Source organism: Panthera onca, chromosome B4, assembly GCF_046562875.1.
Source record: "Panthera onca isolate mPanOnc1 chromosome B4, mPanOnc1 haplotype 2, whole genome shotgun sequence".
Lineage (NCBI taxonomy): Eukaryota > Metazoa > Chordata > Mammalia > Carnivora > Felidae > Panthera > Panthera onca.
In genome coordinates this window covers 90,938,356-90,964,433 of record NC_138345.1, presented here as the reverse complement: position 1 = coordinate 90,964,433, position 26,078 = coordinate 90,938,356, and the positions used below count along the sequence as shown (strand labels likewise).

At 42.4% G+C, this 26,078-nt stretch overlaps 1 protein-coding gene across 1 annotated transcript in view; it reads right to left on the bottom strand.

The window, feature by feature from the left end:
* Positions 1 to 604: 604 nt before the first annotated feature.
* Positions 605 to 26,078, bottom strand: part of IRAK3 (interleukin 1 receptor associated kinase 3) — a 51,901-nt gene continuing 26,427 nt past the window's right edge. Inside the window, exons 6-12 of the mRNA XM_078449715.1 lie at positions 24,536 to 24,600; positions 17,654 to 17,768; positions 16,722 to 16,840; positions 3,457 to 3,655; positions 3,126 to 3,188; positions 2,867 to 3,031; positions 605 to 1,333 (exon numbers count right to left, since the gene is read on the bottom strand). Coding sequence (XP_078305841.1) covers positions 818 to 1,333; positions 2,867 to 3,031; positions 3,126 to 3,188; positions 3,457 to 3,655; positions 16,722 to 16,840; positions 17,654 to 17,768; positions 24,536 to 24,600 — 1,242 coding nt within the window. The 3' untranslated portion in view covers positions 605 to 817. The remainder of the gene's footprint in view (positions 1,334 to 2,866; positions 3,032 to 3,125; positions 3,189 to 3,456; positions 3,656 to 16,721; positions 16,841 to 17,653; positions 17,769 to 24,535; positions 24,601 to 26,078) is intronic.

The window sequence follows — 26,078 nt, the reverse complement described above, 5'->3', positions numbered from 1 at the left end:
CCTTGAAGGCCTGGGTAGGATTTCAACAGGGGGAGACCCAGTAAACAGCAAGAGTAAAGGCACAGAGTTGGAAGGTACAGGATCAAAGAAAAAGGTAACATAAGCCCTTGTGACCAGCCATTTTCTCAGAAACAAAAACTACTTGATTAAAATTTCACACATTCTACTCAGGATATAATGGTCTCTAGGTTTGTAAAAAAAAAAAAAAAAAAAAAAAAAAAAATGCAATAATAGCCAAAACTGTATGATATGTGATAAACTATCCTAAGGGTTTAAATACAGAAATACAGATCTTGGGCAAGAATCCCCTCTCTACACAGAACATGTCAATAGCCAAGGGTAAATCTGGCTCATTTTCAAACAGACAGGCTTGACAGGGAGGAACAGAAAAATACTAAAGGTTAATTAAGATAAACACAAAGGTAATTCTTTAAAAAGGCACCTGTTAACATTTACAAATTAGACACTTCTTACAACCTTCACAAGCAAGCCAAACTGAATAATGCAATCTAACTGAACTGAATGTACTTAGCAGACTGGTGGCACAAGGGCTCATGTTGATGATGATGGAGAAGACCGTAGAATCTAGTCCCTCTTTGGTAGGTTTTGTTTGTCTAAAGCCACAGCTCATGATCTTAAGTAATTTTGGATGGCTCTCATATAGCCTAGGTTTGAGCCACTCTGTTTTCAGAGTTGGGAAGGAAGGAGTAGAATTGTCCAGAGTAGATCCGCATCACCCAAACTCACCATCCATAGTCCTTTTCCCATTACTTATGGTAACAATGTTTTCCCAAGATGATACCTGTACTCAGAGGCCTTAGCAATACTTGCTTTCTTCTTTATCTTCTGGTGAAATTGATTCCTTTTTGTACTGCTCACATTCGTTCCAGGAAGATTCAGAAGAACAGCTAGTCTCCACTGGCCTGCTCCTGTAAGAAGGGTCTGGAGCTTCTGCAGAAGGGTCCAGATCTGCACCACAGGCCCCTGAGTCCTGCGATAGAGCTGAATGCTTTGCAGACCAACTTTCTTTACAAGAAGAACTGGGCATGTTGCATGCATCCTCTTTTCTCTCACCCCCTGTCTTTCTGTGAAAGCCCAGAAACGTAACCTCAGACTGGCTGCATTCAAATGGAACTTTCGGAGTCACTCCATCTTTTCTCAAACCTTGATCATGAGGGTGTGAACGATTATTCTGGTTTTCATCATCTTCCACTGGAATACTTGGTACATTATCCAAGAATAGAGGAGAAGGACACCTGAAGGACTTTAGTGAAGTGGGAGGGTCCTCAGCAAAATATAAGCAGGCTTGAGTACTTTCAAGAGTAGTTAGGACCTAGGTAACCAAGAAACAAACATTGAGTTAAGTTTGAATAACCTCTCCTTTCACCTTTTTTTCTGCCTACTTATTAAGGAACAGCCTCTTGTTTTCATGAAATAAGTTCAACAATAGAGTTTTGAATGAGAAGCTATTAAAGATTAGCTAGACCCTTTCTTTCACAGACTTGAACCAAAGTATAAAAGATAGGGGCCCAGGAATCTGTATTTTAAAAGCTTCCCAGTTGATCCAGATATGCAGCCCACATTGAGAGCTGTTGACCTGATTTAAAAGAGCATGTAACATATCTTTACACACACACACACACACACACGTACTTTTTAAAAATGTACTTAGAGAGTTTTACTATTTACAAAGTGTTTTCACACCCATTCCCCCTTTTAATCTGTACAAACAATATTATTATTCTCATTTTACAGATAATAAAGCTGAGGCTCGAAAAGGGAATAAATATCACTAGCCAGTAAGGAACAGATCTGTTGCTTGACCTCAGATCTGGCTCCCAGTCCCATTATTCTTCCACGGTACCTCTCATAGCTCCTTTTGGGCCCAAGATTTCAGGTCATATAGCTCTTACTGGTGGTGTCAGGCCTCGAATATACCTCTGCTGACTCCCAGGCCAGTGTTCTTTATATTCTGATTATGTTGACCTCTTGTTTAAAATCCCCTCCTGCTTCTACAATAGACTCAGGATTAAACCCAGACTACCACAATGGATTCATGTCCGTCCATCATCTAGAACTTCCTATTATTTTGAGCACTCCAGCTTTTCCCTTATGACATCCCACTTCTCTGAACTACCTGCAGTATTAGTGCCATGGAATCCATCACCTCTGAGCTTTGCATGTATAGATTCTCGCTGACTGAAGTGTCCTCCTATTCTTACTGTTGCCTCAATTCACCCTATTCTGCCAACCATAGCACAGCCGTCACTTCCATCAAGAAGCTTCCTTGACTTGCATAGGCTGGTGTGTATTCTGAGCCTACGCTCCCATACTGACCTGGGCTTCTACCCACCCTGATGCCATGTTTACTGATCTGACTCACTCTGGACTGTGAGCCTGAGGGCAGCAACCGTATCTTGATTACTGTTGTGCCCTCAGCACCCAGTACAAAGTCCGGCACATGCAAAGTAAGCGCTAGCTAAATATTTGTTGAACAAATAAACAAATAACTGACTGGATGATTAAACTGATGACTAAATTAAAAAATCAGTAGGGGAAACAAGTGCTACATTCTTAATGGACCAGATCTCTTAATGAAGGCTGAATACAATTCTCTCCAAACTACTCACTTATGTCATTTCACTAAATTTTTTGTGGTGCCCTGATCCCACCCAATAATGACCTCTACCAGAGTACCAAAGAATGTGACTTGGTGACTTGGAAAAACTATCTATTAGGTTAGAATTCTGTGTTAGGGGCTGGATTTGCCTCATTGATAAAGAATTTACTTAGACACACAATGTATCCAGTTTAGATTTTCCATGGTTCCGTGGGCTTGGTTTTGAATAAAACCATGTGTACGTACTTCATCCATTGATGGTCTTAACTTTGCCCGCGTGGTAGCACACTGGCCCGCCAAAGAGAATAGCTTGGCAGAAAAATTCCGAGGACAGGGATGCACTTTCTTATCTAGAAACGAAAGGCATGAATCGAGTCCTCTCTTCTCCATCAACTCCATAAGGAGATCCCTCTAGGAAGAGAAGAAGATAAGGTATCTTTGTCTTTTAGAACTCTATCCAAAAAAATGACCAAGAAATGGGTGCAGAGATGAAGACAATTCTTACCAGCTGGATATGCTTTGGATCATCTAACACCACTTTACAACCTGTCAGAACTTCCATGATTACCTATAGGGAATATAGAGAAAGTCAGCTACATATGTTAAATATATACATATAATTAGGTCAACAGTTAACCTTGACAATGGATATAGTTCATTCTAATCAATGACTGTATATTTTATTATTTGACAGATTGCATGAGATTAATGTATAAGACATTGGGTAACAGGAAGTCAGTAGGTCTAAAAGTTAAAGCCCTTAAAAAAATTCTTAGAATCTAGAACATTCCTGGTGATAAACTCTCCTTCTTTGTTGACTGGTACTTGGTACTTACAATTCCAAAGCTATAGACGTCCGTTTTAATGGACAGTTTGCCCTGTCTGATATACTCTTCAGGCATATACCACAGATGTTTAGTGCTGCTGCTAGCCATGCTTATGGTAGAGCTCTGATGTTCCGGGTGGGGTCGGAAGTGCGCCATGCCAAAGTCCGTCAGTTTGGGTTCAAACCGATCATCCAAAAGTATGTTCGCACTGAAATTGTAGCCAAGGACAAACGAGACCAAAACATCATAAAGGCATTCCAGCGAAAAACAAAATGGCAAGCGTACCCTCATATCTGGTTAATTCCAAACAATGACAACACAAACGCGTGCAGAATTTTCCGTGAGGGTATTTTCCCATTTTTCTTAAAATATAAATACAAGGATTATATAAAACTCAAAGATGAAAACCTGGCCTAGGGACAGTGGGCTTCTCCAATTTATAGATACATAGAGGGAGTTGGTAGATAAAGCTGATGATTTGCCAATAGGAGGAACTAAAATGAACCAAAGCAGCTTTCCTTATGCTCTTCTGATATGCGGTGAGCACACTAACTGGGTTTTAGTCAGCTAACAATCAAGTACCTGTTATGTACAGAGCTGTGCTGCGGAATGCCCGGCTTCTCAGCAGAGAGCCACTAACCTGCAGCGATGTGAAGGATCTTTGGTAGCCCCTGCCTTAAGGATAGTCCTTCTCTATTGTCCCATCTCTATGACTTTCTATGGACTGAAGACAAAAATGTCTTTGAGCCTTATTTAAAATATAGATATCTGCTGAGGTAAAGACAAAGTGCTTAGAGTCAATTTTAGCTACTTGTCGCATAAAATCCTAAATAATCACTTAACATCTTGTCTGACAGTAAGCCTCAGCTTACATTTACCTTCAAAAGGCTGTCACAGCAGGGATGGAAAAGGCTAAGCCCATGCATTTCACATGGCCCACACCTGGGGTGAGTCCCAGCTCTGCCTTTCCCTGGCTCTGTGACTGTTGATGGGTTACTTCACCCCATAAGTCCCAATGTCGTTTTCCTCACATGCGAAATGAGGCAAACAACAGAATTCATAGAACTGATAAGGAGAATAGAAATAGCCTACTATCTGGCACACAGGAACGGTCGATAAATGGTAGGTAAGATGAAAATTACTAATTAATCATAAGAGAGCAGAAGGATATTGATAAAAGAGGTGGGTGGGCCAAGAAAAAGTAACCTATTTCTCAGTTTTGCTCCGGGCTATTCAGAGCTTGCTCTTTGTCCCCTGAAACCAAAGCTTCCAAAATGCCAAGTGGTATATTTGAAGTACTACACATTGTTATTAAAAGTGGTAATAGGGGCACCTGGGTGACTCAGTCAGTTGAGTATCCAACTTTGGCTCAGGTCATGATCTCACAGTTCGTGAGTTCGAGTCCCATGCCGGGCTCTGTGCCGATGGCTCAGAGCCTAGAGCCTGCTTTAGATTCTGTGTCTCCCTCTCTCTCTGCCCTTCCCGTGCTTGTGTGCTTGCTCTCTCTCTCAAAAATTAAAAAAAAAAAAAAAAAAAAAAAAAGTAAGTGGTAATAGCCAGAGGAGAAAAATAAGAAATTCTTAATCCTCAACAAATATTGAATCTTACAAAAGTTCCAGAAGTCCTTGCTGTCCCTGTACGAGTGGGCCGACAGGCAGACCCTAGTTTCATGGGTCTGAATTGCAGATGTTGTAATAATTCAGAGTATTCAGACTCCTAGTTCTGTTTCGAGGATTCAGAGCTGAGGCCTTTAAGAATTCTAACCCAGACTCTGTCTAGAACTAAGCTGACAACAGACAGAATGAAGAGATTCTCCGGGGCCCTTTAAGGGTAGAGAAGAACATGTCCTATACCTTACGTCACCCTCTATCCTTTAAGGGTGGCAGGAGAATTGCAAAATCCAAAGAGCCCGCTGCCTCATGTTATCCGTCCTAGGGCCATTCCCCGTGGTGTGATCCTTGCACTTTCGAGGAGAAACTCAGAGAAGGCCTAGCCCTCCACACTTGAATCAACGATCACGGTTCTCATTTTTCTCCTTGCCTTGTCTTTTCTCTCCATTGATTTCAATGGAGCTTCTAAGGCCGCTTCTAAGGCCGGCCCGGGGCTCACACATCTGTGTCACTCATCATCTGTCTCACTTGGAACACAGTGCTGACCACCCTGACAAGCCTCTGAAGACGAGGAATCCCCTAGAGCCAGATCGTACCTTCTCCCCAGCTCTAGGTGAGAACAGACAACTTGGTTTGTAATTACTTCTTCCACAGGTGGATCCCCTGATCATTTTGGAGTGCCGGGTATTTAGCGCAGGAGTTTGCGACGTGTGCCAGGAGGTGAGATGGGCAGAGAGGTTCGTTAGGTCCCGTTACCAGGCCCCAAACTCCTGCCCCTCCAGCTCCTGTTGCACCGACAGCCTAGCTGTCTTCTGCATACACCCCCAACCCCCACACGCACACCCTTTATTTCAGCCAAGGGGGGCGCAAGAGCTCTGAATGCCAGAGTTTCAATGGCACACGTCTAGCCCTCTCCTTCCTCAACTCAGCTCTGAAGACAGTATCAAATCATAACTTAAAACGTCAGACCTGGGGCACCTGGGTGGGTCAGTCGGTGGAGCAGTTGTGCGTCTGACTTTGACTTGGGGTCAGATCACGATCTAGCAGTTTGTGAGTTCGAGCCCCGCACTGAGCTTGCTTCTGTCGGTGTGGCACAGAGCCCACTTCAGATCCTCTGCCCTCACCCTCTGACCCTCTCCTGCTCGCGCTTGCTCTCTCTCTCTCTCAAAAATAAATAAACATTAAAAACATGTTAAATGCTATACCCATGAGGATGCAAAAAGCTGAATTTGCAAAACACTTAGATTTCCTGAAGAATGGGTCTTTTCTAAGCACAAAAGAAGAAAAAATAAGGAGCAACAAAAACCAAACCCATACTCTAATGCCTTTATTTGAGCCTCAGCAAAACTAGTGGCAAGCTTTCAGCAATTGGTGACTCATGCTTCTGAAAGACTTAGGGAGAGCAAGTAACCACAATGTGTGACACAATAAATCCCACAGAGGACTTTGGGTCAGCGAGAGGCCATCAGTGAGAACGTGAAATTGCCCCAGGGCACTGCATTGACACTTTTCATGATGATAATCTGGTGAAGAGACAAGTTGTTTACCCGCACACTAGCATGAATTTTACTAGCATGAATTTTACGTCCAGTGATTTACTTACTCTGTTCTAAATAAGTTAATAATAGCTGAGGAAGAAGAATGTTCTATTTTAATAAAACAGTAACTGCAAAAGCCCCCTGAACAATGAGTTCCACCCTAGTTCTTTCCCCTGCTACAGCCTTCAATAGAATGTTCATACACTGCCTTCAACTATCATGCAGGTCAAGGGAGTATGTTTATCTTAGGGGGGTAAAACCAAGCTAATAAAATAAAGAGAACATAAAAGAACTACAATCAGATACCAATATAGTGAAACAAAAGGGCAGCTTGCTAACCATGGCGCTTACCAAAGAGACAGACAAGAAACCTGTCACGGCCCACACCTTCAGCTTCGTGCTTCTACAAGCCATTTCTTCTGTTCTTTCCCACAGAGCTACTTACTGTAACACAGACCATCACCTCTCTAGATAATTCTTTTAGTAGCAGGATCAGTGGAGGTACACTGAGGAGATGGCGAAAATCCTACTACACAAGGCGGTCAATTTGTATCCTGACTCTGGGGAGTAACATGCTCTCTCTCTTTTTGTGCCAGCGATCTCCAGGACAATTCTTTTTGGGGCCTGAACCTCCTCCCAAAGGCTACAAGGATTGCTTTCTCTGCCCACCAGTTTTTTTTCCTGATTTAGCCAAAGCCCTTGGGCCTAAAATATAAACAGAGAGTGCAAGGACACACCTAGACTATAATGCAGAATTTGGATTTAAGTAAAAATAAACGTCTGACGTGTAAGCATACGATTGGTTTTTAAAAATACCTATTTTTAAAGGATTTTAGGGAGAGTATTATTGGTGTCTAGTAACCCAGTCTGGAGTACCTGGCAGTTCTCTGAGAAAGTCCAGACTCCAACCAATTGGCTCCAGAGATAAAGACGACCGCTGGCCTCTTCCTGACAGCCTGAGGCAACAGGACATCTCACTGTCTGTGTCACTACTGTTGCAACACCAAGATACCCCTCACCAGATGAGGCAAGATGCAGCTTCTCAGGGAACCTACAGGTTACTGGAAAAGGGCACACACGACCCCTCCCCCCACTTCAACATGCAGTACATCTGACGAAGTTGAGGCCCTTTATTCCGCCTCAGACTGTACAGCCTTCTCTTTCTTTTCCACTGAACCCAGGCAGGACCCAGAGACAGTATTAAAGCTTGTTACTGCTTTATTGATGACTTGTGAGTCTTAGGCTCTCTGTGTCAAAGGCCCAGCCAATAAGGAGTATTCGTGCTTTAAATGTGAAATTTCATCTCTAACCAAACTAGCACAACTTCCCTAAGGCTCAGTTTCCTTGCGGGTAAGAGGAAATGAGAATGCTTACCTCTTAGGGTCGTTACAAGGATTAAATGAGAAAATGTAATCAGAGTGCCGGATACACAGGGAGGGCCTCGAAATATACTCTGAAGGATGTAGGCTGGCCTTTGTCCATCCTATACCCACCTTAAAATCCCAAGAAATTTGGGTGGGTATGTCTAGAAGTTCAAGGCACCAATCTGAAGGAACAAAGGTACAGGAAGTTGCAGGATGACCCTGGAGATCTGAGGATCATCGGGTTAATCATTTTCAGGGCATCCGTTGAGTTTCAAAATAGTTCCAGAGAAGTTCTGGAAAAGCCTGAGTAAGGTAACATTTCCAGATACTCTAAAATCATAGAGAGAGAAAAAGAATTGTTTGGTATATATATGTGCATGCATGTAGGTACCCATGTGTATAAATAAATGAATGTTGGGGTTTAGAGACTGTGATGGTAAAATTAATAGGAGAAATTTTAATTTATGCAACATTTAATTGTGCCAGCATCCCTTAGAAATGATGAACTTATTTGGAAATTTTAGAAGAAGGGAGACATGGCTGCGGGGAGAGGAAAATCTGGGGGAAAAGAATTATTTACATCTGAAATACTTCTGAAAAGAAAAGTAGGTTTTTACGGGGAGGGGGTTGGGGGTTGGGTAGAGAGGAGACTTGTTAATTAACCAACCAACCAGTCAAACAAACAGACTTTGCATTCCCTTCAGGCTCTGCATCCCTACTAAATGCTAAGCGGGAGTCCTAGCCACACACAGCAGGTCTGGTGGGGGGGGAGGCGGGGTAAAGGAAGGTGGAGCTTGGGTCCTCAGGCAAGGGTGTTACGGTGGGAGGAAGGGCCTGATCAGTGGCTTCCTAGCCTCCCTCCAAACCACTCAGTGTTTCTAGTCCCTCACAAACGAAATTCTCCACGCACTCAACTACCACCATCTCTGATCAATTTCCCTCTTCTAAAAATTCATTTTTAAGCATATGGCTTTTTCCTTCCTTTCCTTCCTAGACCACCTCCCTTGTATGAAAATCTGTTTCACTTGGCAGGAGACACATGGCAATACCGATGAGAGAACATGATCTTATAGGAAACATTAGAAATGTTCACTGAGATTATCTCGGCTTTGGAAACATTAACAGGAATGAATGCCTGGGATGAAAAATGCTGAGGATAAAATGCACTTCAATGTAAAATCGTTCATAAATGTGAAAACAATTAAGCTGGCTAAGGGATAGGATGGAAATAACAAGAAAGTTTACTGCTTTCAGATGCTTTTATGTGATCCTGTAACTCAAAAACATCTTCGTTTCCCAAATAAAAATGTGAGGGTCTTTTGCCAAGAACAGAGACTTCAACTCTTCAAGATTCTTTTCTTTAAATCCTTTTCCTCCTTAAATTCCACCATCTGGAAATGAATTTTGTTTTTCTAATATTCTCTTTGAAGAGTTCAAATTACTAAGACATATTTGGGTTAACTAAACCACCAGACTTCTTGAAAATACCTTTGAAATGTGGGCTTGGCTTCCTCCTTGGGTATTCTGCAGCTGCGTCCTTGACAGTGTCTCCTTAGAAGACTCTTTATTCTCACTGCTTGAACAAGACCAAGATTCCCAATGCAGACCTCCAGGCCTAATCTCCCCTCAGAGTCTGCTGCCTACTGCCTATTTTCACTAAGGGTCCAATGTCAACATTTCCCAATTTGCACATACTAGTTAGTTATGTTCTCTTCTCCTGCCCAATTTCTCCGTCTTTGCCCATGAAACCAACAATGCTCCCAGGAATCCAGGCTAGGAACCCTCAATTGCCTGATAAGACCATGATTGTTGGACCCACACAAACATGGAACCCCACCACCTTCCCCATCTACAGACATGGACAGAGGCAGATCACAAACTTTAGTAAGTTAGCTTTCTCCTCTGCCGCACTGAGGTAAGACCAATGATACACAAACTCAGGGCTGCTGGGAGGAGTAAGTTATTCATTGGGCTTTGGAGTCAGGTCTTAAGTCAGGCTGGCTATCACAGAACTCCTCAGTCTGTCCGCAGCCTCAGCTTCCCCGAATGCACTAGCACTTACCAGCGCTGTGCGGATAGATGACGCTTATTAGTGTTTTGGGACTTTGTTTATACTGTTCCCCTGACCTGCAAAGTACTCCTCCCTCCCTTATTTTCATTTCAACCCTCAGTGCAGCCTAAGATTCACTCCCTCCATGAAGTTTTCACCCCACTGCTCTGAATTCCAGTGATACTCACTCCCTTCTCCACGTTCCCACTGTGCAGCCCGCACCATACCATTTGGTACTTCCTCAGAGAGACCAGCTTGTGTTGTTTACATAAGCATAATGTTGAGTCTATAGAAGATATCAAGCAAACATTTGTTGATATAATCAACGTGTTAATTAAGAGAATTTGAAACCATAAGTGGACCCAGACCACTCTGCATATGGCAAATATACGGCCCAAATGCTGCCAAAGCAGCTTCCCATTTTCTTGGCAGACATCACTAATTGAGTTCAGAACGCACCCACCCCAGGTTCTCTTTCAACACTGCAGGTGGGAAGTCATTACCAATCAATCAACGATGGAATGTGAGCTGTAACTGATTTGCCCTCGGTGCTATAGTACAATCACTTCCTTTTCAGATGAGGTAAATGAGCCCCGCATGGTTGTAATGACTTGTCTTTTTGCAAAACAGCTTGTTAATGGCAGAGTCAGGACTACAGTCTAACCCTCCTTTTTCAGTTTGCTACTCTTTCAATTTACTACAGTTAACCAAAAGAAACATCTTTTTATTCAGCTACTCATAAAAGATTAAGAAACTGTTGATGACAAAGCAGAAGTAAAATGGAGTTTCTCTCTTCTTCAGGTACGTAGAGATAATTGTAGGGGCACAATGATGGTTAACGGGTGAGTCACAGGAAGCCAGATTTTAGCTCAAAATAAATGACATTCTAATCGTTAGAGCTTCACCCAAATGGAGTGCTAACAACACGCTGTGCAAGGGTCCGAGGACAGGCTGGATGAGACACTTGGAGGCAGAAGGAAGAGTCCCCATGAGGTGGGATGAATTACAGCTTATTTCCAAGTCTTGGGCTGTGCTTTACATACGTTATCTCACTTCATGTCCACAGCCCTAGGAGAAGATTCAGTAGTCACCTGCCTGGTTCCAGACAAGGACTTTTCTCTTAAGAGTAGAACATAATCCTTAAATAAAAATTTTTGAAGCATGATATAGAAATAAAAAGAAAACATTAAATAAAAAGCTATAGTCTCCATCTAAATGAAGCCTCATTGATATTTTGGTATGTTTTAATCTTTTTTTTTAATTCATGAATTTGTAGTTCTAAAAGTTATAACTGTACCATATACTAGTTCAATTTGGCCTTTTTAAAAAAATTGTTTTAATGTTTATTTATTTTTGAGAGAGACAGAGTGCGAGCAGGGGAGGGGCAGAGAGAGAGGGAGACACAGAATCCGAAGTAGGCTCCAGGCTCTGAGCTGTCAGCACAGAGCCCGATGTGGGGCTCGAACCCACAAGCCATGAGATCATGACCTGAGCCAGTCGGACCCTTAACTGACTGAGCCACCCAGGTGCCCTCAATTTGGCCTTTTCCTTTTAATCTCACTTTATATACATTGTTCCATATTATTTCATACTATTAAAAACATTATTTAATAGTGTCAAATGATGTATGACAAACTCTCCTGTGATTCATCAGTCTGAGGTCCAGAAAAGAAAATAAAGGTAACAATATCTTCCATTTCTTATTCCATCAAAAACAGAGCCCTGACTCAGTCACAGAAAAGGTCGATATTGGGGCCCCTGGGTGGCTCAGTCGGTTGAGCGCCGACTTCGGCTCAGGTCACGATCTCGCGGTCTGTGAGTTCGAGCCCCGCATCGTGACAGCTCAGAGCCCGGAGCCTGTTTCAATTCTGTGTCTCCCTCTCTCTGACCCTCCCCCGTTCATGCTCTGTCTCTCTCTGTCTCAAAAATAAATAAACGTTAAAAAAAATTTTTTAAAAAAAAAAGAAAAGGTCGCTATTGAACATATTTTGAAATGTCCTTTTTTGAGCCAATTATCAGGGCCAAGAAATAAAGTGACACTTCCCCTAAAAGCTGCCTTACAGAGAATGGAAAATTAATATGATGCAGGCAGAAGAACAGGAATCTCAGACCTTCCTGAAAGCACTAGGCTGTGCAAACAGGAACCAAGAATCAGGGAGGCCCAAGTTTAGAGCAAAGTGAAGAATTCATTTAAAAGATTTGGGAGGGTGACCTGGGTCAGCCAATTCACATTTGGTCAAGCCTGCTGGAGGCTGAATGTCATTACCATCAGATGTTCAGTGCCCTGAATGAAATGAGTTGGTTTCATTCCAGTTTCTAGAGAACAGGTGCACACATCACCAAAGGAAAGGGGAGGAATCTACTGTTATAGCTGGTACTAATTAACATCTTTGCTGGCAGGCTCAGCAAAAAGGCCAAGAGTTCACTGGCTGTAGAAGGGCTGATATGCTCTGGAACAGGCAGGGACACACTGATGAGCCCTATGAAACCACAATCTCAAAGAAATGCCCACAGCCCTGGAACTCTACACCCTGACTCGTGCCCGGGCAAGTATAGTCTACAGATGGTTATGTTTGAGTCCTCGAACTCTTTGGAAAAGCCAAAAAGGCAACAATCAGCAGCAGCCCCGTCACCAACTAAAAAAATTAATACATTGTTAGCACATTTCCAGTTTAAATCCTGCCTCTTCCGTGAAATTCTCCATCTCTGACCAGATCTCTCTTGGAGCTCTTTATCTGTAATACTGTTGGGCACTCTGTCTCGCAGTGTTGCTGAAATGATTTTATAGTTGGCCCCATCCAGACAAGTACCTAAGATACTGGCCTGGAAGAAATGGCCTCCTTCCGAGTGTGAGACCTCCTAAGAGACTCCAGAACCTTTCTGTTCCCACCTATGTCCCCAGAAAAGCCTCAGAGTCCCTCGTAAGAGCCTCATTTATCCTACCCAGGTCCTCAGGCTGGTTGGCATGCAAGCCCATTGCACCCCTGCCCACTACGTTCCTCACTCTTCCCAGGAGCCCTTTCCTTCTTCTCCAGTCTTGTTCCTTCCTCTCCAGCTAACCCATTTGTCTTGCTTTCATTATACACTTGGTAAATGTTTACTTGACTCTTTCCCTTGAACAAATTATTGCCTCCATTAGGACTATTCTCTCCCCTTCTTTCAACCAATCCACTGCCATGACCCATCTCCTCAAAGACTGGGCTTGGAACTCTGTAATTAGAGCGAGCCTCCTCAGAGCAGGCAACCACTGAACATCTTTAGTGTTGCACCATATATCTTCTGGGTTTGTGTTATCCCTCTGATCAGCAGGTTGAACCTTCAAGGACAAGACTATGATCACCCACATCTACCCCACGTGGTCTAATACAATGCTCTGCATACAACAGGTGTTCCATAAATATTTATTAACTCAAATAAACATGATTTTCCAAATGTGCAATAACCATATGTTAACACAGAAGTGATCTGTCTTAAAACAGAGCTTAGTTTGGAGGTCTACTTTTCGAACACAATAAATTGATGATAGAAGTAAGTGCTGTGGACACAATGTTTGGGTCCCCCTCCAAATTCACGTACTGAAATCCTACCCCCCCCCCCCAATGAGATGGTATGTGGAGGTGAAACATTTGGGAGGTGATTAGGTCAAGAAGGCAGAGCCCTCGTGACTGGGATTAGTACCCCTGTAAAAGAAGCCCCAGAGAGATCCCCTTCTACCCTGTGAGGACACAGAGAAAAGATGGGCATCAATGAGTCGGAAAGTGGGCCCTCACTAGACACAGAATCAGCTGGTGCCATGGTCTTGGACTTCCAGCCTTCAGAACCGTGAGAAATAAATGTGTTGTTTATAAGCCACCCACTTTCTAGTCTTTTAGTTATGGTTATTTATCCTGAATGGACTAAGACAGTAAGTAAGTTAAAAGACTGGCTGGCCATCATCATCTCTTAGCCTCTGCCCCTGCTATTCCTGCCACGTTTTCACCAATTATAACATACTCTCTGCCAAGCACCATATATATTTTATGTCATTTAATCCTAAGAGATAGATGCTATTATTCTTTTGTTAGCATTTTGCAGAGGGAAAAACTGAGGCTTACAGAAACTAAGCAATTTGCTCAGAATCCCATGTTAAGAAGAACATCGCCGGCTTCTTAAATCAGATGTCTGACACATTAGGGGAAGTGAGCTGAGAGGAAAGGATGGGAAGAAGGTGGAGAGGAAAGTATGAAGAAGAAAAATCATTTGGTCACATTTTGCAGAGCGTTAGCCAGTCAGATCCCCCTCCGGAACTGTGGTGGCCACCGTGGTGTGGTCCAGATCCCTCCTACAGGAGGACCCAGGGACACAATGGTGGTTCCCCAGCCAGGGGAGGGGTGGCTGTGGATAGCCCACAGCTGTTGATGCTGTTGGTGGGAGGGGGCTGCCTTGCCGTCAGGATATTTTCAAAGGGCCACCCCAAAACCAGTGCTCCCCGTGGCATCGGAAGGGCCTCTACTACGATATCCCAGCTCAACTTCTCCAATTGCCCGATTCTGCCTTCCTCCTTCCCTCCCTTACTTCTGTTGTTCCTGACAGCACTCTAAAAAACCTGCTGCAGGCAAATCTCTCCCCTGAGCCTATTTCCTAGGACCCTGCCTTGAAGACACCTATCCAGAACGAGAAAGCGGGTTATCAGGACCACAGCCTGAGCTCTATCTAACCAGATCCCTGGAGACAGATGCTGGCAGGGCACATCCAAAGCTGAGGAAAACCTTGGACACAAGGCAGAGGCTGGATCTGTATCCCTCCACCACTACCACCCATCGCCCCCCACCATGCTCCCAGTTGGTGGTCTTCCCTTGTCCCCCAGGCCCATCAAGTAACAGAACCTTGAGAGTCTCTTGCTTCTCACTGCTTTCTCCTAATCAAGTTCTGCTTCCAGGAAAGGATTTGACGGACTCAGTCACACAAAAGGGAAATTAATAACATTGATGTATTACTACTGCTTGGGACAGAAAACAAGCGATACTCGTGTTGACTTTACACCAAAGGAAGAATATATACAGCAAAATTCCAGATATTTATTTATTTCCTCAGATAAAATATCTTTGAGCACCTACTGTGCTGAGCTGGTGGTAAGGTAGGGGGAAGAAGGATTCCTTCGGGTTGGGGGTGGCCACTTCAGCTCTTCGAAACAGACTCCTGACACCTTCGCTGTGTATATCTTTGTCCCAGGTCCCGTGAGGGAGCACCCACTTTGTGCTGATTCTATGGGGCCACTAGAGTTGATGAATTACCATTACCACACTGCCACAGGAGCAGATATCTATGGGTGGTTCCCCTATGAGCCCCAGGGCTAAGTAAAAATCTAGTCTTGTTATATGGAGTTCATTTCACCAGAAAAACAAGGAAGTCAGCAAGCAATCGGCTCCTCTTTTGCTCAGCTCGAAAGCACATCAGAAGCTTTTTCAAGATACCAGGAGATGGTTCAGAAAAGGCAGCAGCCTTTTAATTTCAGTCATCCCTGCTACTCAACAAAGGTGTGTTTACCCACTGTTGAACAGATTCAAGATGAAGGGCACACAGGAAAAATTCACCAGGGGGATTTTGTTACAGCGTACCTACTCTCTGAAAGATTCTTTAGGTCTACTGAAGAAAAAGAAAGACGGAAGATGCTGCCTCTCATTTCCTCCTGTCTCAAAAATGCACACCGGAGTTACTGCTTGGCTTGTCACTGATGTAAAGCTAGGAGGCTGCAGGCTGCTTGCTAGAATCAGCAAGACACCGGGGACTCGGGGACAAAGAATTTTAATCACCATCTACTGTCTACTGCGGTTATCTTGCTGGGAATCTCCGTACAGGTCACTTAACCTTTCCTTAAACTTCACTCGAGAAGAAAAAAGTGAGATTAATACAGGTTCGCCTCAAAGTTTAGTATCAACTACGCAAAACTGTCTACCCTACGTTGTTCGTTAGTAATTCCCAAAGATAATATAAACTCTCCCTTTGGCAATATAAATGTAGCTTCTTAAATTGGGTAGACACATTTTCATTAATAAAAAATAAATAAATAAAATCACTAGAAGGTACACCTGAAACGAATTGAATATTGTGTGTCAGTTATACTGCACTAAAAAAGTAAGATTTGGGGGGCACCGGGTGGCTCAGTTGGTTAAGTGTCTGACTCTCGATTTTGGCTCAGGTCATGATTTCATGGTTCGTGAGTTCAAGCCCTGCCTCGGGCTCTGCACTAGCATTGCAGAGCCTGCTTGGGAATTTCTCTCTCTCTCCTTCTCTCTCTGCCCTTCCCTTGCTCTCTCTCTCTCTCTCTCTCAAAATAAAAATAATAAAATTATATTTTAAAAAGATTTTTAAATACTTAGATGAGCACTCTTTTTTTAATTTTATTTTACACTTATTTATTTTTGATAGAGACAGAGCACAAGTGGGGCAGGGGCAGAGAGAAGGAGACACAGAGTCGGAAGCAGGCTCCAGGCTCCGAGCTGTCAGCACAGAGCCCGACGCGGGGCTCAAACCCACAAACCGCGAGATCATGACCTGAGCCGAAGTCGGACGCTTAACGGACTGAGCCACCCAGGCGCCCCAGGTGAGCACTCTTAATCCTTAAACACACGTACATATCAGGGAAACTGCAGGTAGAAAAGAGTGTGAGGCATGACTCCCCTGTGATGCTGAAAGGGCTGTCAGGTGCAAGCCAAGCTCTGAGACAACTTACCTGGATACACTGCCACAGATGACTGAGCACGGCTCCGTGTTGTGCAAATACTGAATGGCTCTGGAGGTTCCTATTAAAACACTGATCCGAATGTGCCAAGACAGTGGGGCAGTGTTACCCTAAAAAGACAACGGTAGTTGGTCTGGGAGCAAAACACACGGGTGCACATTACATAGAAGTATGCCAGAAGAGAGGCAGATGGTGAGGCGGGGTAAGGTGGGTGAATGAACCTTTTGGTTTCCCATAACCTATTTGTGATTCAAGATGGGTTTTCCTCTACCAGTGATTCTAGTCCTCTTTACAGCTTTCCATTGGTAATGGAAATACCCAATAATTTGAACCTTAGCTTAGTCAAAATACGGTTAGGAAGGTAACTATGTTTGTAAGTTCATTAAGTAAGATTTTAAAAGTATTTGTGGCATAATAGTGTGGGTAACGGAAAACAATCTGTTTTTATTCTGACCCTAACTGAAACGTCACCTGTTCAGAATGACTTGTTAAACTTATCTTTCACAAATACGGGGAATCAAGGCATTAATTCAACCTTCTTCTCTTTAAGGAGTCTGCATTGCCTTTATGTTTACCCTACGTATTGAATGGTATTTTGTGTAAAGTTATGCAAATAAAAATTATGTAAGAAACAAGAGTAGTTCATGTAAACTCATTGAAGATATGGAATCAATAAGAAGTAAGGATCCGGCAAATCTTTTGGCCACCATGTTGCACAACACACAATAACTCAGGTATTTATGCAGTTGTTTTTAAGAGTAAAATAGTAATTCATGGAAAAGTCCTCTACTTCCTTGGGAAACCCATTGTTGGCTATCCCCTCCTGTGAACACATGTTGGCTCCTGGATCTCAGGAGATTTCAGCAGCTCCCTCAGGGTTTCAGGGGGTCAGAGAGTTGGGGAGAGCAATAGGTCCGACTTACTACACACTGCAATCTGTCAAAAAGTGATCCATTTCTCATATATGGATAAACAAGGCAGAACTTCTCACTCTCTGTAAAATACGCAGTCAACTCCAGTATGTTTGGATGATGGAACCTTGAAACAAAAGATTTTTAAATCCATCAAATTGTTCATTCAAATAGGAAATGAACAGTGCTGTGGTTTGGGGGTGATAAGGTGGGAATGGGGAATAGGTCTAAAGCAAAATATAAACTTGGCCAAGGGAAAAGTAATCTCACTGGACACATGACATGACACAGATCTGTTTTCCAAATTGGTCTAAAGCGTTCTGACAAATACTAGACATTCTTTGATTAGTTGTGATCATGCAACTATAAATAAAATATCCAACTATAAGACAGAAAAGTTAAGAAAGTGACGATTCCTTAAGATTTGGGAGTCTTGGGAACTTTAGAAGAAATAGACAATACTCTCTAATATAATAAACTATGTTTATCAATACGAACGCCGATGTAACTTATTTATTAAATAAAGATAATACAACTGAGACTATTCATTTCATTGCTTGAAGTATACTGTCTAAATCACCAAAATAGAAGAGTACAGGAGACTATTTTTCATTCATTTAGTTCGTTCATTTAGTGAGTATTACTATGTCAGATTCTGTGCTAGGCACCAGTCACACAAGTAGAGACGACATCCAGGATCTTCATAAAGCTTTATAGTTACCTAAAATCCATGTGGTTAGTAAAGTCTGATGTTGAAGAATATATCACTGATTTTTATTGTATGCATGCATTTATTCATTATTGAAGATTTCTTAAAATGTTTATTCATTTTGAGAGAGAGTGTGTGCACACATGAGTGGAGGAGGGACAGAGAGAGAGGGGAGGGAGTGTCCCAAGCAGGCTCTGCACTGTCAGCACAGAGCCCACCATGTGGCTCCACCCCACTTACCTTGAGATCATGCATGACCTGAGCTGCAATCAAGAGTCAGACGCCCAACAGATTGAGCCATCCAGGAGCCCCTAACGAGTTTATTTTTAAGTAATCTCTACATCAAACGTGGGGCTTGAACTCACAATCCCAAGATCAAGAGTCACATGCTCCACCAACTGGGCCAGCCAGGTGCCCCAAATATATCACTGATTTTTAAATGACAGAGTTCTGGGGCGCCTGGGTGGCTCCGTTGTTTAAGCATCCAACTTCAGTTTGGGTCATGGGTTCGAGCCCCATATCGGGCTCTGTGCTGACAGCTCAGAGCCTGGAGCCTGCTTCAGATTCTGTGTCTTCCTGTCTCTCGGCTCTTCCCCCACTTGCACTCTGTCTCTCTCTCTCTCTCAACAATAAACATTAAAAAAAAGATTTTAAATGACAGAGTTCTATGTCAGTGTAGCCTACATTTTCAGCCTCTTTTCCTTTAAAACCCTGTTTCTCGAATGCCTGTATCATCACTGTGAAAACCAATGGAACTCAGGTAACAAACATGAAACATAAAATGTGAAATTCACCTGTGATCTCAGTTCAATTATTTATTGACTACCTACTATGTTCTAGGCATGCTTGGGGATATTAAAATAAGGTTGGTTGGGGTGCCTGGGTGGCTCAGTCGGTTGAGCGGCCGACTTCGGCTCAGGTCATGATCTCGCGATCCGTGAGTTCAAGCCCCACGTCGGGCTCTGTGCTGCCAGCTCAGAGCCTGGAGCCTGTTTCGGATTCTGTGTCTCCCTCTCTCTCTGACCCTCCCCCATTCATGCTGTGTCTCTCTCTGTCTCAAAAATAAGTAAACATTAAATTAAAAAAAAAATAAGGTTGGTTTTTTGTAAGATTCTATTTACAAAGGCCTCTTATTTAGTTTCTTCAATAGCAAAACCTTCCTATAAAACACACACACACACACACACACACACACACACACACACACACTCTCTCACACATGGCTTCAGATTTCTTTTATTCCTCCTATCATAAAGAAGGAAGTTTTGTGTGTATGTGTGTGTACAAGATCCCTACCCCTATTACAATTCAGACCATATCTATAAAATGCAACACAATGGACTGAAAAGGAACGGAGCTGGTGTATTTGGCTGCCTAAAAAACTCATCTATACCACTACCTGGTAACCTTAAAATAATTTAAAGAGATAAAAAATCTTTTGGAAAGCAGCTAGCAGACCTCGTACAGACACAGTCATGGCCCTGGTTCTCTGCTCTCTCGCTCACAGGGCAGAAATGACCATTTGCTTATTTTTAGATATTGCCAATCTAGCAGTAAAATGGACACTGTATAAGTTTGTGAGGTATGGAACATGGCACAGCCATAAACACTGCTGGTTTTGCATCTATAGACCCTTCTCATCCACCTTTCGCTACAAATTTTTAAGTCAGTGGGATTTTAGATTATATAGGTCTGAAGGTCAGCAGATACAATACCTTTTTGTAAATGTTTATGTATTTGGGGGAGCAGGGGGGACACACACACAGAATCTGAAACAAGCTCTAGGCTCTGAACTGTCAGCACAGACCCAACACGGGACTCAAACTCAGGACCAGTGAGATCATGACCTGAGCCAAAGTCAGATGCTTAACCAACTGAGCCACCCAGGTGCCCCTGATACAACACCTTGAAAATCAATTCAATCAGCATTTGTGAGTGTCAGATAAACACAGTGTGAGGCACCACCATGTGGCAGACTGGACAGACTTGAACGACAGACAAACCTGGGTTTGAATCTCTGGTCTTCTTTTTATCAGCTGTGTGAACTTGGGCAAGTCATTTAATCTCTGTGAGACTCTTTCTTTGCTACGGTCTGAATTGTGTCTCTCCCCCAACTCGCTACCCCCTGACCCAGTTCATCTGTTAAAGCCCTAACTTCAAATGTAAAGGTGCTTGGAGATGAGGCCTGCGGGAGGTAGTCGGGGTTAGGGTTGGATCCCTCATGATGGGATGATGGGATGAGTGCCCTTATTAGAAGAAACACTGGAGAGTCAGCTCCCTCCCTCTCCACCATGTCAGGACAGAATTAGAAGGCAGTTGTCTACATGCGAGGAAGAGCGCCCTCATCAAGAACCAAATCTGCCTTGATCTTGGATTTCTCAGCCTCCAGAACTGTGAGAAATAAATTTCTTTTGTGTAAGTCACCCTGTCTCTTTTGTGACAGAAGCCCCAGCAGACTAATATTCTTCAACTCTACACAATAATTAAAATGTCACTTCCCAAGGTCCTCATGAAAATTAAACGAAAAGTTAACTGTTTAGCCAGGTGTTAGGTCCTGAAAAATTATTAGCTCCCTTCCCTCCCCTTGGGAAAGGAGGGAAAAAAGGAATCAGAAGCCACATCCCAAGGACTTCACAATTCTGTTTAAGGGACAGGGGTTACACACTTCCTTACTATTGAACTTAAAAAACTCACCCTCAGGTCTCAGCCTAGATGTTACTTTTTCCGAGAAGGCTATACTGCTGCCCCCCCTCCCCCCACCCCGGGCTACCATTTTCTCCACCCTCAGTGCTCTGTACTTGCCCATCCTATCACTTAGTTTACTGAAATTGCCTGTTTACTTATGTGCGTCCCTCCTAATCCCACTTCAGCCAGCATGTTCTGAGAGGAGAGGGCTACATCTGATTTATTCATTAATACATATCTGAGAAGGAGAAGATTGAAAGTGATTTAGGAAATGAGTTGGGCCTTCTCCAAAAGGTAGGATCTACCTCAGTTTCCCCATCTGTACGATGGGGATAATGGCAGTATTTACCTCACAGGATTGCTGTGAGGACTGCAGAATTAATACGTGTAATGTATTTGGTATTAAGCCTAAAACTAAATAAATATTAGCAGTATAAAGAATAAAAATATCACACCAAGAATATTCAACATCATGGAGCTGTTAATTCTCTTAAAAGTCATATATAAACACCTCACCAGAATAAATCCAAATGGCTAAGAGATATAAATGTAAAAAATGAAATCATAAAAGTACTTGGCAAAACCATGGTAGAATTATTTTATAACCTTTCACTGGGGAAGGTCTTAGAAACTGTGATATAAAACCCAGAATCCATAAAAGAAACAACAGATTAAATTCAACTACATTAAAACCATTTCCACATAGCAAAGACTAGAATAGGCAAAGCAAATGTCAATCTGGTAAAAAATTTGTATTTCATAACATAAGACTAAGGCTAATTTTCTCTAATATATAAAATGCTTCTACAAGTCATGAAGAAAAATAACAGCCTAACTGTTAAAAAAATGGACAGGGGCGCCTGGGTGGCGCAGTCGGTTAAGCGTCCGACTTCAGCCAGGTCACGATCTCGCGGTCTGTGAGTTCGAGCCCCGCATCAGGCTCTGGGCTGATGGCTCGGAGCCTGGAGCCTGTTTCCGATTCTGTGTCTCCCTCTCTCTCTGCCCCTCCCCCGTTCATGCTCTGTCTCTCTCTGTCCCAAAAATAAATAAAAAAAAAAACGTTGAAAAAAAAAAATTAAAAAAAATGGACAAAGAATAGCATCAGGTATTTCATAGAAAAGGAAATCTGTCTCTTAACATGTGAAAAGATTCACTCATAATAAAAAAAAGAAATTTAAAGCACATTAAGAAACCATTTTCACCTAGCACATTGGCAAAAATTAAAAGTTAAGAATAAACGCTTTGTAGGGCGCCTGGGTGGCTCAGTGAGTTGAGTGTCCAACTTAGGCTCAGATCATGATCTTGCGGTTTGCGGGTTTGAGCCTCACATCGGGCTCTCTACAGTCAGTGCAGGGCCTGCTTCAGATCCTGTGTCTCCTTCTCTCTCTGCCCCTTCCCCACTCACCCTCTCTCTCAAAAATAACATTAAAAAAAATACTATGTTGGCAAAAATATGGTGAATGAGGCATTCATATATGCCTAGTGTAGGTATAAATTTTTATAACTTCTTTTGGAGGACAATTTGGTATTATGTAATGCGTGTAACCATTTGACCCTGTAATTTTATTTATGGGAACTTAGATCTACTCAAACAGTTACAAAATAACATATATACAAGCTTTCCTGGGGCGCCTGGCTGGCTTAGTCAGTAGAACATGTGACTCTTGATCTTGGAGTCGTGATGCCGCACAGTGGGTGTGGAGCCTTAAAAAATAAATTAAATATTTAAAAAATAAATTAAAAAAAATAAGCTTTTCATGTTGCAGCATTCTTTTCTTTTTTTTTTTAATGTTTATTTATTTTTGAGAGAAGACAGAGACAGAGACAGAGACAGAGCGCTAGCAGGGGAGGGGCAGAGAGAGAGGGAGACACAGAATTTGAAGCAGGCTCCAGGCTCTGAGCGGTTAGCACAGAGCCTGACGTGGGGCTCGAACTCATGAACCGTGAGATCGTGACCTGAGCCGAAGTCAGATACTTAACCGACTGAGCCACCCAGGTGCCCCTGCAGCATTATTTTCTAACATTAAAAGATTAGAAAAAAATCTAAAACTCTGTTAATATAAGAATGGTTATTCAAATTACAGTACAGGAACACAACAGAATACTAAAATAAGCAACGTGAACAGTATATTTATGCTACCTCTGATGGGAAAATAAGAAAACAAAATACAGAGGCACCTGGGCAGCTCAGTCAGTTAAATGTCCGAGTCTTGATTTTGGCTCAGGTCATATCTCACGTTTGAGCCTTGCACTGGGCTCTGTACTGACAGCGCAGAGCCTTCTTGGAATTCTCTCTCTCCCTCTCTCTCTCTGCCCCTCCCCTGCTCCTGCACACGCACATGCATGTGCTCCCATGCTCTCTCTCTCTCAAAAGAAATAAAAAAAAAGGAGAGAAAAAAATACATATATACTTATTTGATGTAAATGCATATAAACCTTTTTCCGGGAAGAGGATCTTAAGCTTTCATCAGATTTTCAAAAACCCGTTAACTCCCAAACAGATTTCTAACCACCGCTCTTGAGTTAGAAGTTTCTCGTGCACTGTATTATGTTGCCATGTTTTAGATCTCTGGGAAGATCTACAAAAAACTGATGACTACTGCCTCGGGACAATCAGCTGGGTGGTTAAAGACAATAGTGGAAAACTCCTTTTCTTGGTTTACCCTTTGGCACTTTTGGAATTCTGAAATATTTCAATTTGTTACTTGTTCATTAGCAAATAAATACAGCTTAAACGTAGAAATCTACGATTACAATGTTGGCTTTAGTTTCTTGTTGACTAAATGGTATGCATTAAGTTTTTCTGATTAGAACTCTAATGTTTTGATTGCTGGCCCAGGGTACAAAAGCAGGATTTAGCACAATGACTCCTCTTCCACCACCATTTCACATATTGGTTTAGAAAACATCTGAAAAGAACATTTCTTTTCACAAAGGGTGCCGAGTGAAGTCTGTAGGGTTAAGGACCTCCGATGAGCCGGGTGGACAGCCGCACAGCTGCAGTTATGAATATATATGAAAATGAAGTCATTTTAGCTTGTCTCTGAGGACTCCTGGGCTCATGAATGAAATCCCAGAAAACAATACGCACATCAAAAGCACTTGATTTCTCTGTCTAAAAGCTCTTCCCGAAGACGGTTATACTGACAGAAGTTTCTTGACTAAAGTGTCTCTAAGGAAGGGGGGAATGGTAAAATAGATACAATTCTAACGTTCGAGGAGTTATTTTACATTCAGCCATGTTAGTCACACATGATTTAATCCACTTCCTTGTGACAGTTCCTTGTTAAAATATATTCAAGTGAATTATGTGAATGGTCTATTTTAAAATGTGTTCTGAAGAATATACTAAAGCAGATGTCAAAAATTTACCCAAAGTCCTAATATCCAACCCACCTTTATTACATGCCCACCATGCCAAGCACTGTGTTATAGAATCAAAGATGCACAAAGATGAAAACCAGGCACAGAGGCAGAAATTCCAGACCAAATATACTCACAGTAGTAAAACTTCAAGCTCAGATAAAAACTGCTTCCATTGTTTCTTACACTGCATTTTTTTCTCCTAAATATCATGGAGAAAAATAAGAAAACAAAATTAAGGAAAGGATCTCTGTTTCTGGGATTTGTAAACCAGGGTCTACAGTCTTCCTGAGACCAGCTGACCTTTTTTTTTTTTTTTTTTTTTTTCCAACATTTTTTATTTATTTTTGGGACAGAGAGAGACAGAGCATGAACGGGGGAGGGGCAGAGAGAGAGGGAGACACAGAATCGGAAACAGGCTCCAGGCTCCGAGCCATCAGCCCAGAGCCTGACGCGGGGCTCGAACTCACGGACCGCGAGATCGTGACCTGGCTGAAGTCGGACGCTTAACCGACTGCGCCACCCAGGCGCCCCTTTAAATTTTTTTTTTTTTTTTTTCAACATTTTTCAGCTGACCTTTTTGATGTAAATGAATATAATTCTTTTACCGGGGAGAGGATCCTTAGCTTTCATCAGATTTTCAAAAATCCATTAACTCCCAAACAGATTTCTAACCACTGCTCTTGAGTTAGAAGTTTTTCCTGCACTGTATTATGTTGCCATATTTTATATTCGAACCCTTTTACCATATTTTGTACACATTTACATACATTTAAAAATATTATATGTATTCAAAGAAAATCCCATGACAGAAATGCCCTACTTGGTCTCACAAAGGATCCAGTTTGTGATAGCTGTATTCTGGTTAGAAGGGGATTTCTCCAATTTGGTATTTATGATTTGGGTCATTTGGATATGTCGATTCAGGTTTACCTTTATATTAATTTTGAAATGGTGGACTTACTAAGAAATTGAAAAACGTAACTCCTTACTTCAAAGAATCTTCAGAAGCTAGCCCAGTGCCTGACACAGGAATATTTATTGAATACATTAATGAATTCAGTAATATTGTATGAGCGCCTACTCTGTCCCTGGTATTGTTCGTGATGGCTTTAGTTTATAAACCTTATGTCGCTGCGCGTCTCTGTATCTCAAGATCCTAACTTCCACCACGAAAGAGTTAAGTACATTGTTAGGCTCCATCAGCTGTAAGTTTCTATCATTTGTAAATTGCAAGACAGGGCAGGGTTTTTAGAGCTCTGTTCTCAGGAAGAAAGGGAGAGAAATCCAACAGGAATTCTGGAAGCTATTTTCCAAGTTAATCCAGGAAGTCAGAAACAATAAACGAGGCTAACAAATCATTTTCGCGGACCACTTTATGAGAATTTACATTTTAAAATACCATTGTCCTGGGAGCCAGGTGGATTTGGTCTCAGTCTTATTTCTAACACGCAATATTTGTGACTTTTTGTCACTTAATCTCCCTGAGATCGTTGTTTTCTTAATCTGAAAAATGAAGGGGTTAGTTTTTGTGTTCATGCTAACCTAGCTTAACTCTCAAAGTTTGGGTCTGTGCACAAGGAACATCAGCTTCACGGGGAGCTGGTAAGAAATGCTGACTCTCAGGTCCCTGCCCAGGTGTGCTCAACCAGAATCTGTATTGTAAGGTCTCCAGGCGAT